The sequence below is a fragment of the Balaenoptera musculus genome, chromosome 15 (assembly GCF_009873245.2).
Source record: "Balaenoptera musculus isolate JJ_BM4_2016_0621 chromosome 15, mBalMus1.pri.v3, whole genome shotgun sequence".
In the NCBI taxonomy this organism is placed as follows: domain Eukaryota; kingdom Metazoa; phylum Chordata; class Mammalia; order Artiodactyla; family Balaenopteridae; genus Balaenoptera; species Balaenoptera musculus.
The window spans coordinates 26,124,958-26,140,346 of record NC_045799.1 but is presented as its reverse complement, the minus strand read 5'-3'; the positions used below and the strand labels follow the sequence as shown (position 1 = coordinate 26,140,346).

Sequence of the window (15,389 nt, the reverse complement as noted above, 5' to 3'; positions counted from 1 at the left end):
ACTTGCCAGATGTTTTACACACATTTTCTCACAAAGTTCCTACGAGGTAGGTCATCTATCCCCATTTTACAGATGAAAAAACTGAGGCTCGAACAGGGTGATGACTTGCCCAGGGACCCCCAGCCAGGAAATGTCAGAGCTAGGATTCCAACCAGGGATGTCAGATGTTTCTGCCTCTTCCAGGCTGAGATGCTCAGGATTTGGGGGTGCTGCATTTGGGTGGGGATCTCTTGAACATTGGAGACAGAAAAACTGTGGGAAGATTCCCTGTGACAGGAGACCCCCACCTGTAGCAGGCAAGATCAAAGGCCAGGGTAAGGGGAGTGTTCTGTTGCCTCACAATGCTGTCCAAGCTTTCCAGGGTGCTGGGTGACCTTGAGTAAGTCACTCACTTTCTCTGAGAGAGCGTTAATCCCCCTGAGCTCTGGGCTGCGGCATACACCTTATGGTGATGGGCATGTATGGAGGGTTGAAGGGAAGGCTTGGCGGATGGAGACGCTGTCCCATGAGTTCTTTCCCTTTGCAGAGAGGGCAGCAAGGCTCTGAGTTCCAAGGAGTGGCCTCTGATTTGAGGAGTTGAGGGGGAAGCACCCATCCTGTGTGGCCCCTCCAACCTCAATGTTCCCTTCACTCACTCAGTCACAGGAGCCAGTAGAACTGGATGGAAACCTCTTCACCCAACCTTCTCCCAGTCATTACTTCTTAACACACAGCATTAAGGAATATTAAAGTTGACAGGCCATAAATTTTATTTGTTCAAGGGTGAAGTGTGGACAAATAGATGGCATGTGTACTACCTCCCTCCCACCTCTCACCCATTGCAGACATCACTAATGGATCATGCACTTTCTTGCTGAAGTTGGATGTGGCTTCAGAATCCTTTCCCAGGCAGCCACTTCCAACCAACTTCAGTTAACACTTGAGGTTAAACTCAGCCATCCATGCTGTTCATCCCCTGAAAGACCAACTCTGCTCTGAAGTCAGTTCAGGGGTGTCTTCAATTAGAGGAGAGACAGGAAGCCAGTCCACTCAGTCAGTAAAGATTCATTAAAAAACACCTTACCACTGTGGGCTACTGGAGCTCTATCCCGCTGGGGCTGGGTAGACATGCCTCATGAGATGTTGTGAAAATTCATTGAGATTGTCGCAGTGCCTGAAAAGTAATACTTTTTATTGAGTAGTTACTTTGTGCCAGGTGTGACCACATTTAACCCTCACAACCATGGGACTCAGAGAGGTTGAATAACTGGCCTAAGGTCACACAGCTAAAAAGTAGTCAGACTCCTAACCAGCCCACTATCCTGCTTCTGCAGTAATAATAGTGACTGACATTCATTGACCACTTATTATGTGCAGGTACTGTTCAAAAGACTTTAAACATTCTACAGTCTTTTTTAATCCTCACAACAATGATAAGAAATGGATACTAATATTATCCCAACCTGCTAGATAAGGAAACTGAGGCACAGAGAGACACAGAGAAGTATCTTGATGGTTAGTGATGGGGCTGGGATTCAAATCCAGGAAGAAGACTGGCTGCAGAGCCTATTTTTCTGTTTTTTCTCCTTTTTAAATAGTCTATGTTTTTGGTCAGCACATTATTTTGGTTCTCCGAAGGTACCTAATGCCCAAATTGTGAGCTGTTACTATTATCATCATTGATACTCTGGGTGACAAGCTGGAGGCTCAGAGAGAAAGGGTGTGTTGACTGTAGAGCAGGACACACTAAAAGCAGAACTCAGGTGTGTAGGTGGAAAATGGTCCTACAGCTCAGTGGGGAAGGGGTTAAGACTTCTCTATGTGACTGGAGGAGCTCTATCCTTTTTGGAAAGAATTCCATCAAGACAGGGAGAATAAACAGCGATGTGGCACTGCCAGAGCTGGACCCATGAGGGCAGGAAATCGACATGAGGAATACAGCCATGAAACGGTGACTGCCAAAGCCCCTCTGATGTTTGCTGAGAACACTCAGCCTCTTCACACAGCCTAATGGCTGCAGTCTTGTCTGAGCCTCAGAATAGCCCCTACCAGGCAAAATGACTACTCCATTTTATGGATTAGGAAACTGAGGCTCAGAGGGGAGTTGTGACTTGACCGATGGCACATTGGCTCCCTGCACTGACCTCCATCCCCAGGCTGGAGTGCTCACACACCCAAGGGGGATTAACTCTGGTTTCACAGGCCTGGGGTTCACAGAGAGGTCAAGCATTGCCTCTGGTAGAAACTGTTAGTACTGAGGCCCAGACAGAATTTGACTGTTAGGGTCTGGCATGTTCACTTTTCAGAATTCCTGAATCCTTGTCCCAGTGGTAGACTTACAGGAAAAAAAGGCACAAGGAGTCCTGGTTTCATGCCTATTTCTGCCACAGTCATGCTGGGTGTCCTCAGGGAAGCCCTGTCCATCTCTGGGCCTCAGTTTGCCATGAGGGGCTTGAATTAGATCAGTGTTTCCCAGAGTGAAGATCTTTAACAAACATAGTATGTGAGGTGATTTTAGGTGGACATGGGGTTAAATAATAATTGATTTACAGTGAGAGCAAATATTTGTTTTTAGTTTTCTTGTTTAAAAGATTTGTGTAGAATTTGTGTTTCTTCCTTAAATGTTCAAAAGATTTCACCAGTGAAAACATTTGGGCTTGAAATTTAATAAATGACCATATTTTCTATTTCTTCTTGAGTCAGTTTTGGTCATTTATGTTTTTTAAGAAAGTTGTCATATTTATCTAAATTGTTGAATTTATTGGCTGAAAGTTGTTCATAATATTCCCTTATTTTCCTTTTAATGTCTGTAAGATCTGTAGTGATGTCCCATTTGAATTTTGATATTGGTAATTTGTATCTTCTCTTTTTTTTTGTCTTGATCAAAAGAGCTAGAGGTATCAATTTTCCATTTTCCTTTAATCTTTCTCATGAAACCGGGGAAATCTATGTTTGGTGCTGACAATTCTTCAAAAACAAAAACAGCTCTGATGTTCATTACTTGTCCTTTTTGAGAGAGAAAGAGAGAGAGAGGGTCAGGCTTTCAGCATCCAGCTACAATTTAATTACATTTTGGAGGAAATTTATTAACTCTTCAGTTGCCTTTTATTTCTGGAGAACGATTCGATTTTCCATTCACACTAGGGAGATACAGTTTCCTTTAAAAACAAATTTATTTAAGTAAAAAGAAAAATCGTCATTTTAAAGAAAACTATTAAGTTACTAAGAGGAGAGGTAGTTTACAGACTTGCCCAAAGGAATGGCTGTGCTGGAACCCACAAAGTCAATGACCTTCTTAGCCAGGGCCAGGGGGTCACTGCAGCCAAGTGCCCTGTCTTCTTGGCCTGGAAAAGGCAGGGATTTGAGCCAGGTGGGCCTGGACCCTGCAGACAATGACACTGGCTTGTCCTCAACAGTACCCTGACCGTGGCTCACTCAAGAAAGTCATCTTCAGGATGTTTGCTGCCTTGGTAAGTGGGCCCTGGTGCTCTGCCTGGGGGTTGGGAGGGGGTGAAAGGTTTCCAGGTGTCTAGAAGGTGAGTGGGAAAGGTAGTCCCAAGGAGGGAGGGGGGCAGGAAGAAACGTCACTAAGGAGGAAAACCCATCTGTCACACTCGACTGAACACATTACATGGACTCTGCCTCTGCAGGTTTCTTTTTTTTTGTTTTTTGGTTGCACCATGTGGCTTGTGAGATCTTAATTCCCCGACCAGGGATGGAACCTGAGCTCATGGCAGTGAAAGCACCGAGTCTTAACCACTGAACCGCCAAGGAATTCCCTCTGTAGGTATTTTTAGCTCCTTATTTTTCAGATGAGGAGACTGAGGCTCAGAGGAGTTCTGTAGGTCTTGTCTGGCTCTCTAAGGTATTAGACTCGCTGTGGGTGAGGGACTAGGGGGCCCCGTAAGGACCCTGGAATCAGTAGTGTCTCAGGGTTGAGTCGGTGCTCGGCGGAATGTGGACTCCAGAGCTGCACCAACTGGGGTTCAAATCCCAGCTTCTCTACTCACGCCTAGTGTGACCCCGGGCAAGTGTCTGACTCTCTCGGAGCCTCACTTCCCACATTTATAAAATGGGGATAAGTGGTTGGTGGTTGAATTCCCCGACGGGAGGGGGCGTGGCCTGGCAACAGAGACTCTGGGTTCTCACAGAGGCTGAGGATGGTAGCTGATGCGCGGCGGTGCACTCCGTGCCTGCTCAGTGCCCCTGGTGCTGAAGGAGATGGTGTTGGGCATCCCCACGGAGCTGCCGGAGGAGGGCTGGTCTTTCGTGAAGACGTGCACCCTGTGGAGCGGCTGCTGAGTTGGTCCAATGGCTGGTGGTTCCTGCTGCTCATTCTCAAGGTGGTGAGGGCTGTGGGGGGCATCCTTGCCCTCCCGCCCTCCTGTTCCTTCTCTCACCATCCCTGTCTCAGTGACTCTTAGGAAGGACTCTGCTGAACTCTTCCCCACTGAGGTGTGAGTGACTGAGAGCAGCTCAGACCAGGCACAGAGTTTTAGGCCAAAGGGACATGGTACCAGTGGTGGGATGAACCGCCACTAACAGGGCTGATGCTTCTTTCTCAACAGGCAGAGCTGGTTTTACTCTGGAGCCTGGGGGTCCTCATGGCCCCTCCCCCTGTTCTGCTCCCCACCCCGCAGCTAGAGAAGGCACAGACTTGGGTAATACAGTCTTTCTCGACAGGTTCAGGCACAGGAAATGTTGACAAGGCCGGTGACGTCCAAACTGCAGGTGTTGGTTCAGACACGGGGTGCTGGTGGTTCCAAGAGGGTTGATGGAGCAGTGGAGATGGTTGTTAAATCAGCAGGTGACTTGGCAGGTTCAAGGCTGTCAGGAGCTGGGCAGGGCAGCTGGGCCCCGCCAGCCCCAAAGTCTTGGGTATCAAGCTGGTGATGTCACCACAAAGATTGTCCAAGTAAGCCCCCAGGGCCTGGGCGCTCCCTGCATGCAGGAGCTCAGGGCTCTCTCTCTCAGAGACCTGGCCTGTGGTGCCTCAGTTCTCCTGGGTGAGAAACGGCAGCATTCTGCTTCTCCAGAGGTCTTTCCTACTTTTTATCAATCAGATGAGGCTGAAGGGCAGGAGGCAGTGTGCCTATTGTGCAGATGAGGAAACTGAGGCCCAGAGAGGGACTTGGCTGGACCCCATGCTTCCCACTTTCCAACACTTGTCTCTGTCCTGCCTATTTGTGGGTGAGCCACCACGTTCTGCAGAATGCTGCTGGTGCAACCCTGACCCCAGACTCGGTGACTTGGCGGAGGCCAGGCAGCGCCAGCCCCTGCTCATCTTTAATGGACCTCACACAGCATCAGCACCCCATTGCAGATAAGCACCCTGGTTTGTTCCCGGATTCTGAGAGTCTGAGCCTGTGCTGTCCCTGCCGCCGGGTCGTTCAGGGTGTCAGCACTCTTCCCGCGTGCTTTCACTCATCAGCTTGTGTTTATGGAGCACCTACCGTGTGACAGGTGCTGTGCTGGGTGCTGGGGACACAGCGGGGATAAGACCGCCATGGTGCCTGCCGTCAGGGACCCCACATGCAGCAAATGATGCAGAATAGTAAAAATAATCAAATCACATCGATAGAGCACTAAGTGCTAAAAGCAGGGGGTGGGAAAGACAGTGTTGGGTGGGAGGTGACAGGGAGTTAATTAGGACACACGATCAGGGAAGGACTCTCAGGGAAGGTGACGTCTGAGCAGAGACCTGCAGGACCGAGGAGCCAGCTGGGTGGCCATTTGGGAAAGAGAGTTCCAGGCAGGAGCACAGCTGAGACAGTGGCCTTGCGGGGGGCGGGGTGAGGCCAGCGTTTAGGGAGCAGTAAGGTGGCTGGTGCGAGGGAGCTGAGGGAGCAGCGGAGGAGAGGAGGTCCGCCGGGCAGACGGGGCCTTGCAGATCATGAAAAGGAGTCTGGAGTTACTCTGAGTGAGACGGGAGCCATCGCAGGGCTGGAGCAGGGAGCAGCATGCTCGGATTGGAGCGGGGCCGGGGCTGGGGAGGAAGCTGCTATGAGCAGCCATGGTGGAGCCGCATGCAGAGGGCGAGGGGGACGTTCAGGAGGTGAAGGTGGTGCAGGCGCCGATGTGCAGGAGTAGAAGTGTTGCGGAGGGAGGTGTCTTGCTCAGCTCCCCGGTTTTTGTCCTGAGGCCCTGTGCACTGCACATCCCACTGAATTTCCAGGGAGGTGGCTGTCTTCCCCCCATTTTACGGAAGAGAGTAGAGGCTCTCAAGTAGGGGAAGTAACTTGCCCGAGGTCATCCAGCACGGAAGCCAGAGGGGGATTCACACCCAGGCCAGGTTGACCTTTGCATCCGCTCCCCTCTCTTGGGTGCCTCCCCGGTCCTGCCCCGCGCTGGCAGGGTGACCATGTGCCGGTGACTAAATCTCTTCCAGCCGCATCTGGAAAGCTAGGCAGCTCCTCCTGGTGATTCAAAAGATTCAAATAAGAGACAACGTTCCCCGTGGGTGGCACTCAATAGACAGTCTAGGGCTGAGGACCCCTCAGGGAGGAGGAGGAAGGAGCCACCTCTAAAACCAGGTTAGAGAATCCAAAGAATCCTGAGCTCTCCTGTAACTCCACCCCCCGCCCCGGCTTGCGTACCTCCTGGGACGGGGGCTCAGTCCTGCAGTGTTGGACTGGTAGAACGTCCTTCCTTGGGTGGCATCCACGTTTACCTCCTGCTCCGGCCCAGCTCCGTCCAGGAGGGTGATGAGGGGAGGCAGTAGGGGTGCCAGACCGTGTTCCCCCAGCTTCTCACAGGGGCCACAGGAGGGACCTAGCGCACAGCCACAGACCCCATCACCACCAGCCCTTCCCTTCCCGTACACCCACCAGCAGCAGCTCCAGAGCTAGACAGCCAGGCTCAAATTCCCGCTCTGCAGCTCTCGAGCTGCGTGACCACACGAGGCCTCATCCCGCTCGTTTCCTCCAGTTGCACCTCCCTCACGGGGCTGCCGGGAGAAGAGGACATGGAGAGGTACAACGAGTTCCCATCTCCAGGCCCAGCAGGGTGAGCCCTCCACGAAGGGTGCCTATTATTGTCATTTTTATTTCTCAGCCTCCTTGCAAAGCCCAGGGTCTCAAGCGTCCTAGGATGATGCCTGACATATCTGTGCTACTTGGAAGGGCCATCTGGGAACTTCCCTCCTGTTGCAGGGGTACCTTCTGGAGGCAATGCCCTCACTTGGCCACATGGCTGGTTGGTGGCATTGATAGCAGACAAGCTGGCAGGTTAAGAAGGGAGGGGTTGCTGGGAGCTCTGCTATTCTGAGCTCTGGGGGGGTGGACAAGGCCTCCCCTTCCTCCTCTTTCCCACTCCAGACCCACTGCCAAAGCTGAGGGGCTCAAAGGACTCAGGGCTGAGTGCTGGGGACAGAATCCTCCTGGAGCCCAGCCCCAGGGAACTGCCCAGGACCAGTGTCTGAGAGCAGAACAGAGCAGGAGGCTCTCTGCCAGCGCAAGCGGCAGGAGCAGGTGGTGTCCAGACACCCAGGGTGGAGGGGGTTCTAGGGGCCCCAGAGTCTGGGCCAGCCTTCCAGGCCACCTAGAGATTCCCATAAGCCCTTGGGCCCCATAGTGGAGAAGAAGGGTAGATGGGGTGCTCAAGCTCAGGCTCCCTGACCTTGACCATGACACGTGGTGACCAGCAGCCTCGACCCCTCCTCTCCAGGGCTGAGTCATCCCCAAGAGCCCTGGGAGGGTGAAAGTGGCCTAAAAAACCACTGTGACCACTGTCGGGCTTCCCACTGGCCTAGATGCATGAGGCCTCAGAGCTGGATCTGGTTTGGAGAAATGAAGACTGTGATGCTTCCCTCATTTTGTGTGTGAGGGGTTCATACCCATCATCACAGTTGACAAGGGCCTTCCACACCAGGAGCTTGGGGGCCTCAGTTTGCCTCTGGCCTCTGAGATGAAGTGAGGACTAGTGTCTCTTGGGCGCACGTGGGGAAATTGAGGCTAGGAAGGTGACTCCCTCCAGGTCACATGGTGAGGGAGCACAGGGTAGGGGTGGAGCCCAGGGCTTTGTCTCATCACTGGGCCAGGGGGCTCTGAGTCACGGAGAAGCCAGGCCCTGCCCGTTGACCCCAGCCCTACCTGGCCGGGCCTCCAGGGATTCGCGGGATTAGTGAAAATGCTGGGGCTTGAGCTAGGCTTACAGGAGGTGACACTCCGGGTACCACGGAGCAGGGCGGTTTGGTGCTCTGTACCTCTGGTTCTGTCACTGCAGAGCCGACTCCCACCCTGGCCGGCTGCCCACTCCTCTGCTCCGGTCCAGTGGGTGGGCCGGGGGGCAGGCGGGCAGCCAGCCTTGTGCATTACGGGACTGGCATGGGGCAGCGGGGAGAGAGGCCCAGGGGCAAACTTTGTTCTCCTGCAGGATGCTGCCCCAGAGATGAGCCCCTTCTGGCCAGAGCAGCCCCCTGTTGTGGGCCTTGGGTGACACTGGGTCCCTCTGGGGGCCTGTCTTCTTGTCTGTACAGCAGGGCTGTTCAAGGACACCGTGGATTGCAATGCCCAGCCCAGGGCCTATTGACCTTCAAGGGCAGGGGCTGTGAGGCATGTAGGGGATGCGTCTGGGGCAGGTGAAGGGGGAACCCATGGTGAATAAGGCAGAGGGCTGAGCCGCATGCAGTGGGGGACCCTGGTGAAGAACAGGACCCCCGTGGATGGAGCACCCCCGCTGTGCCCTTCCCTGCAGTCTGTGTGATAGCTCGGTGTCCTGGGGTGGGCGGGGCTGTCAGGCTGCTCCCCAGGGCTCAGCAGGGACAGACCCAGCAATCCTGCTGTCCCTCACACTTCCACAGTTGGTCTACCTGAACCGACTGGAATCTAAAATGACGGTGAGAAGGGTTGGATGGGCGAGCAAGCATTTCGGGCCTGGAAGGGTCTGGGTTGATGTCATAGCTCCACCATGACGCATTGTGACCTTAAGAAGTCACTCCACCTCTCTGTGCCGCAGTCACATGTCTGTGCACTGTTCCCAAGCTACAGATGAAAGATGGACTGTTTAATAAAGGTACTGTATTGTGGCCTCTGGTAGCAATTTAGCTAAAATTAAACTAGATCCCTACCTCACACCAAGCACAAAAATAAATTCCAGATGCATTAAAGAGCTTTCACATATCTAAATCTTGTGTGTGTGCACTAAAGAGCATATATCTATATATCTATAGTGTGTAGGTATGTACATACATTATATGTAAGTTATAAAATTAGTAGAAGAAAGTATATGGATATATTTTTGTAATCTTGGAACTGGGCAGGACCTTCCTGACAATACATACAACTTAGAAGCTATAAAAGAAAAGACTGATTTAACTTTGGACATAAAATTTTCAAAAAAAATTAACAAAAAACACTTTAAACAAAGTTAAAAGACAAATGACTAGAAGGAAACATGTAGGACAGCTGGAGGAGTGAGACTGGGAGAGGCATTTGGGGGAGGAAGTAGGGTATATCTGGGTTCACTTTTCACCAAACTTCAGTATGGTGTGTTAATAACATTCTTGTTAATAACAAGGACGGTTCTCATAAAAACTATGGAAATAATGCCTAGTTGGATATGCATGGCTCCCAGGTCCACTGGTTGCTGGGAGGGGGCAGGGAGTGGCAGGAGGATGAGGTGACCCCTTGAAGCCACCCTGACCATGGAGACCATTAGAGACAGGCCCTGGGGCCGGGTGTCGGAGGGTTCCCAGGGGCTGGTGAGGAGCCTGCCTGATGGCCAGAGGGGTGGGTTCTGCAGCAGGACAAGGGTCTGTCCGGGGTGCTCTCCCAGGAGATAGTGTATTTCCGATTTATCCTCCCTTCTAATGTCCAGCTGAACCCTTGCCAGCCTCTCCACCTGCCTCCCCCTGCCTGTATGGAGTCCCTCCCTTGCAGGTTCCATCCCTGTGCCCTTTGCGGCTTGAGCAGCCTGCCCCCTTCTAGCACAGCGTCACCCCGTCCCTGAGTACTGGACCTCCTATCACCCGCCTGGGGCCAGAGGTTGACAGTGATCATTTACCTTGGTGATCATTTACCCATCATTTACACAGCACCTACTGTGTGCCATGCTCTGTGCTGAGACCTCCATGGGTGGAACCGTGGTAGATACTCACAGTAGATACTGGCTTTAGCACTTCCGTAAGCTCTTAAGTAAATACTAGAACAGGTGAGACTCAGCTATGACAAAGATTACGCACATAAAGAATGAGTGACTGATTGAGGGAACAGAAACAAAAAAATATTTACATCTGCATTTCTAATCGTATACAGTGATGACATGGAACACGCTATCAGAATTTATAGAGTTTTCTTACAGTGTTTCCAAAGTTTCCCAGAGTTTCTCCTTTACAGGATTTCAGATATTTTATTATTTTTTTTTCGATTTTTAAAATTGTGGTAAAATACATGTAACATAAAGCTTATCATCTTAACCTTTTTAAAGTGTACAGTTCAATGGTATTAAATACATTCATAATATTGTGCAACCATCACCACCATCCATCTTCATAGTTCTTTCCATTTTGTAAAACTGAAATTCTGTACCCATTAAACACTAACTCCCCATTCTCCCCTCCCCCAGCCACTGGCAATCTGTCTACTTTCTGTCTCTAGGAATTTGACTACTCTAAGTATCTTATATAAGTGGAATCATACTGTATTTGTCTTTTTGTGACTGGTTTATTTTATTTAGCATAATGTCCTCAAGGCTCATCCAAGTCATGGCATGTTGTGGAATTTCCTTCCTTTTTAAGACTGAATAATATTCCGTTATATGTATAGACCACATTTTGTTTATCCATTCATCTGTTGATGAACATTTGGGTTGCTTCCAGCTGTTGTGAATAATGCTACTATGAACATGGGTGTACAAATATCTCTTTGAGACCCTGCTTTCAGTTCTTTCGGGTAAATATCCAGAAGCAGGATTGCTGGGTCATGTGGTGATTCTATTTTTAATTTTTCTGTGAACTGCCTTACTGTTTTCCACAGTGGCTGTACATACCTTCCCACTAATAGTGCACAAGGGTTCCAGTTTCTCTACATCCTCAACCACGCACTGTTTCTGGTTTGTTTTTTTGTTTTTGTTTTTAAATTTATTTTTATTTATTTATTTATTTATTTTTGGCTGTGTTGGGTCTTCGTTTCTGTGGGAGGGCTTTCTCTAGTTGCGGCAAGCGGGGGCCACTCTTCATCGCGGTGCGCGGGCCTCTCACTATCGCGGCCTCTCTTGTTGGGAGCACAGGCTCCAGACGCGCAGGCTCAGTAGTTGTGGCTCATGGGCCCATTTGCTCCGTGGCATGTGGGATCTTCCCAGACCAGGGCTCAAACCCGTGTCCCCTGCATTGGCAGGCAGACTCTCAACCACTGCGCCACCAGGGACGCCCTGTTTTTTTTTTTTGATGATAGCCATCCTAATGGGTGTGAAGTGGTATCTCATTGTAGTTTTGATTTGCATTTCTGTAATGATCAGTGATGCTGAAACACTCTGTGATGCAAGGGTGGGATTTCTCATCTCCCACATCATCTGATACAACAGCCATAATTCTGTCCCCACTGTACAGATGGAGAGACTGAGAGGGCTGGGTCTTGCCCAAGTCACACTCAGGTCAGGGGCAGAGCTTGACTTGAAGCCAGGAAGCTGAGTCACGTACGGGCATCAGACTGCCTGGGGTTGAATCCTAGTGCTGCCATTTGCTGGCTGTGACTTCTGGCAAGTCATTTTTTTTTTGCTTGGAGACTTCATTGTCCCCATCTGTGAAATGGGGCCTCATGGGGCTGCTGTGAGAGTGCCTGGGTACCCAGCACGAGATTGATAATTGCTAACTGAGCTTCAGACATCAAACCCTAGCCCACCCTCACTTTTCGGGGCCAAAAGACACTCAGACTTGGGCAGGGGCGTGAAGAATAAACTTTAATCTCTCTCGGGGTGGGGACTCTAGTTAGGCTGCTCTCTGGGTGGAGTCACAGAGCCGTGCACACGCACTCGGTATAGGCAGGTGAAGCGTGGGTTCCCCCAGTTGCTCGATATCTTCACCTTGACTGCTCCAAAAGTCCTGGGAGGGTGGTTCTAGAGAAGAGTCACAGACAGGGGGCAGCTCGCCATAGGCCCCCACCCGGCCTGTCCAGATGAGTGTTTGGGAGAGGAAGGGAACCCTCCATTTCCTCAGGTGGGGAAACTGAGGCTCAGAGAGCAGAATGTCCCAAAGCCACATAGTAAGTTGCTACTCAGGGGCTGGGATGGAAGGGGATGAGGCCAGAGGACAGATAGACTGTGATGAGGAAGGCGTCCCAGCACAGCACATACGTGCTCCGGGACCCTGGGCAAACCACGCCCTCTCTGGGCTTCAGTTCCCCGTCTGTAAGAGGGAGGGGTAATATCTGCTTCTCAGGGTTGCCGTAAGCGTGAAATGAGATCTTGGGGCCAGATGGCTTACTGGCACCTGACACACAGTAGGTGCTCTGTAAGTGCTTCCCCCTCCCCTTTTTGCACCCTCCCCAGAGGGGGTGGAGCCCAGTGCAAAAGGGGGCCTTGGCCTGTGAGATCTCACTGGATGGTCTCAACCTCCCAGGGAAAACTACACCAGGGGAAACTGAGGCCCAGAGAGAAAGGGAATGGCCTGAGATCACACAGAACTTTTGGTTGGGTCAGGATTTGGGTCAGGGTCAGCCTGATTCCCAAGCCTAGACATTCCACTGAGTCTCAGGGCCATTCCAGCAGCCACCCTCTGGTCCTGCTTCTGTCCCCAACTCCCTCCCCTCCAGGCCTCAGCTTCCCCACCTGTGGTTGGACCAGGTGCTGATCATGTGGCCTCCCAGTATGGAGACACTAAGTTTGAGGCCAGCAACCCTGGCCTGACGGGCCCCACCTGCTCAACACCTGCTGTCCCTGGAAGGAAGCACAGCGGGAGGGATCCTGGACAGGTCAGGGAAATGGAAGCGAATAGGTCTCCTCAGGGTCCTACTCTAGGCCCTGGGCAGTAGTAGCTCTATCACTCTGGGCCTCAGTTTCCTCATCTGTCAATGGGTTAGTGACAACTGTGCACTGCCTCGGGCTGCTGGGAGATGAAGTGGGGTCCCCTGGGTAAAGCCCTGCACAGGGCTGTGTGTTCATTAGGCACTCAACATGGGCAGCTTTTCTCGGGTACCTGGAGCTGGAACATCTGAATGGTGTTTTCGGGCTGAAACTGGAACGCCCCCAGGAACACCTCCTCCTTTGGGGAAACTTCCATGCCCTGGAGAGTCAGAAACAAGAAGAAAGTGTCAGGCACAGGTAGGACCTCTAGAGGGTGCTGCCTTTTCCCAGCCGAGACTTGCACACCTCCCAGGATGGGGAGCTCCCTACTTCTTTGGGCACTGTTCCATTGCAGCACAGAGTAATGAATAGGAAAGAGCACTGGACTGGGAGTCAGAAGGTTAGGGGTCCACTCCTAACTCTGCCATTGACTTGTAGGGTTTGATGCTTCCCTGCCCTTTCTCTGAATCTCCAGTTTTCTTATCCGTAAAATGGGGGCTTAATGGTCTCTGAAGACTAAATGGGCTCTGAAAAGCTTGAGTTGAAATAAAGTACTGTTTACCCCCTTTCCTTGAAGGCTGTGATCTGACCCCGACCCTGGCCATTCCCAGCCTTAAGGTCCAGCCCCTGCAGGCTGTGGGAATTGTGCAGACAGTTTATCACAGCGCCTGGAATACTGCCATTATGAGCTGTCCCCTCCCTCAGTTAAGCATCGCTCCCAGCCAGGGCGTGCTTACGTAGATGACGAAGTCCTTGGGGGCAGTGTCCAGGCTGCCTGACAGTGAGATGGTCTTGGGGATGTGCTGCAGTGTCAGGTTGGACAGGTAGACCTTCTGGGCCAGTTGGATGGTCACCTGGCCTCTGTCACCCGAGAAGGCCCAGCAGTTGCCAGGCGTCACGTTGGGCTAGAAGTGGCAGATGCAATGAGGGCTTTGCTGGGTGGGTGGCTGGGTGAGAGCAGGTCCCTCATCCCACCCTGGCTCGCCTAGACCTCCGCGGCCCTCCTGGATGAGCCAGATCCTTCCTGTCTACAAAGCTTGGCTCGAGTACCACCAACACCAGGAAGTTTCCCTGACCGTAGGCAGCAAGGATAAGCCTTCCCCTCAGCCCAGCGCAGCGAGGGCAGGGGCCTTCTCGGGGCCCTGAGGGTTCCCTGCCCCTCAAGACTTGAGGGCTGGGGGAGGGGCCCCTTCCAGTGCCAAAGCAGGCTGTCCTTGCCCCTGTGCCTGTCCCCTACTCCTGCCTAGCCCCCCCCAGGGGTTCCTGCTGTCTGCACTCGCCTCTTGCCCTTGCCCCCTGACTTCTCCCCAGAGCGCCCCCCCTTGCCCCATCAGTTGCCCCCTTTCTCTGCCTCTGCACCCCGCTCTCTTGTTCCTACCCCTACCCCTGCCCCAGGCCCCCACCCCCTGCACTCTCACTCCAACCTCTGCCTTCAGTTCCTGCCCCCAGGCCCCTGACCACACCCCTGCCACTCTCCCCAAGTCCTGCCATTCCTCCTGCCTCAAGGATCACGTCCGGGGGCTGCGCATAGTTCCACAGCCGGATCCAGTTCCAGTAAGAGCGAGCCTTGTCGTGGCTGTATGTGGCTGACGTTTGCTCGTAGTCGATGGAGGCCCCTGTATGGGAGGTGATGGTGCAGGGTTGGGGCGGGGAGGGGTGTCTCAGCTGAGCAGCCCTGGCTTCTGCCTGGTGGAGGAGAGACTCACTATGTGCCGGGGGAGCACTTTGGAAGAGTCACCAGTCCTCTCTGGACTTTAGTGTTCTCCTCTGGGAAATGGGAGTAATAATAGTAACAATAATAGTAGTAATGATAGCATCCATTTCATAGGGTTGTCGTGAGGTTAAAAGGAGTTAATACACCAAACTGTTTTTACAGCAGCGCCTGGTGCAAAGTAAGGTGCTTGCTCACTTACGTCAGCCTAGTTACTATAACCTAGTAATTATTGCTATGGCCATTATTATACCCATTTCACAGAGGAAGAAACTCCGGGCCTGAGAGGTTAGACTGATGCCTTCTGACCCTACATCTCCTTGGGCCTGGGGGTGCCTGGGTGAGCTGGTACTGTCTGCACAGGGCAGCCCGCCCTGCCGGCCCACCTCCCCGCCTTCCACGCAGCCCCTCGCAGGGGCACCTTTCACGTCGGTTCCCTCAGTCTGGAACGCTTTTCCCTCCTCACCAGGTCTCAACCCAGCGTCCTCCTTCCCACCCGTCTACTACAGCCACTGGCCTTATTTTTCCAAGGCACGATTCCCAACTGTAATTGGGCCCGTGGTCAGTCTCCCCAGCCGGGCAGGGACAGATCTGCTGACCCCTGGGTTTGGAGGATGATGGGTGGGGGAGGGGTGGGGAAGGGCCTCCCCACCCCACCTCAGCTGCCATGGGAGAAAACGGAAAACTGTAGCAAGGAGACCAG

The 15,389-nt window shown here is 52.4% G+C and overlaps 2 protein-coding genes across 2 annotated transcripts in view; one reads left to right on the top strand and one right to left on the bottom strand.

Annotated features, from left to right (window-relative positions):
* The window catches only part of EFCAB8 (EF-hand calcium binding domain 8), a 69,128-nt gene extending 62,140 nt beyond the window's left edge, over nucleotides 1-6,988 (top strand). The window contains 3 exon segments of the mRNA XM_036825247.1: nucleotides 3,396-3,449; nucleotides 4,131-4,325; nucleotides 6,857-6,988. Of these exon segments, the coding sequence (XP_036681142.1) occupies nucleotides 3,396-3,449; nucleotides 4,131-4,325; nucleotides 6,857-6,988 (381 nt within the window).
* A 4,910-nt stretch (nucleotides 6,989-11,898) lies between these two features.
* SUN5 (Sad1 and UNC84 domain containing 5) lies at nucleotides 11,899-15,355 on the bottom strand. The gene is made up of 5 exons (XM_036825246.1): nucleotides 15,344-15,355; nucleotides 14,476-14,661; nucleotides 13,713-13,880; nucleotides 13,109-13,195; nucleotides 11,899-12,030 (listed from the first exon to the last, which is right to left on the bottom strand). Exons 1-5 carry the CDS (start codon nucleotides 15,353-15,355, stop codon nucleotides 11,899-11,901), a joined length of 585 nt encoding a protein of 194 aa, XP_036681141.1.
* Between the last annotated feature and the right edge of the window lie 34 nt (nucleotides 15,356-15,389).

Bases quoted from the DNA above. Each gene is read 5' to 3' on its own strand.
- SUN5 (XM_036825246.1), bottom strand. The intron at 13,881-14,475 runs GCAGGAGGAATG...TGCCACTTCTAG, and splicing joins CCCCGGACGTGATCCTTGAG to CCCAACGTGACGCCTGGCAA. The intron at 13,196-13,712 runs GTAAGCACGCCC...CTGACTCTCCAG, and splicing joins CCAAGGACTTCGTCATCTAC to GGCATGGAAGTTTCCCCAAA.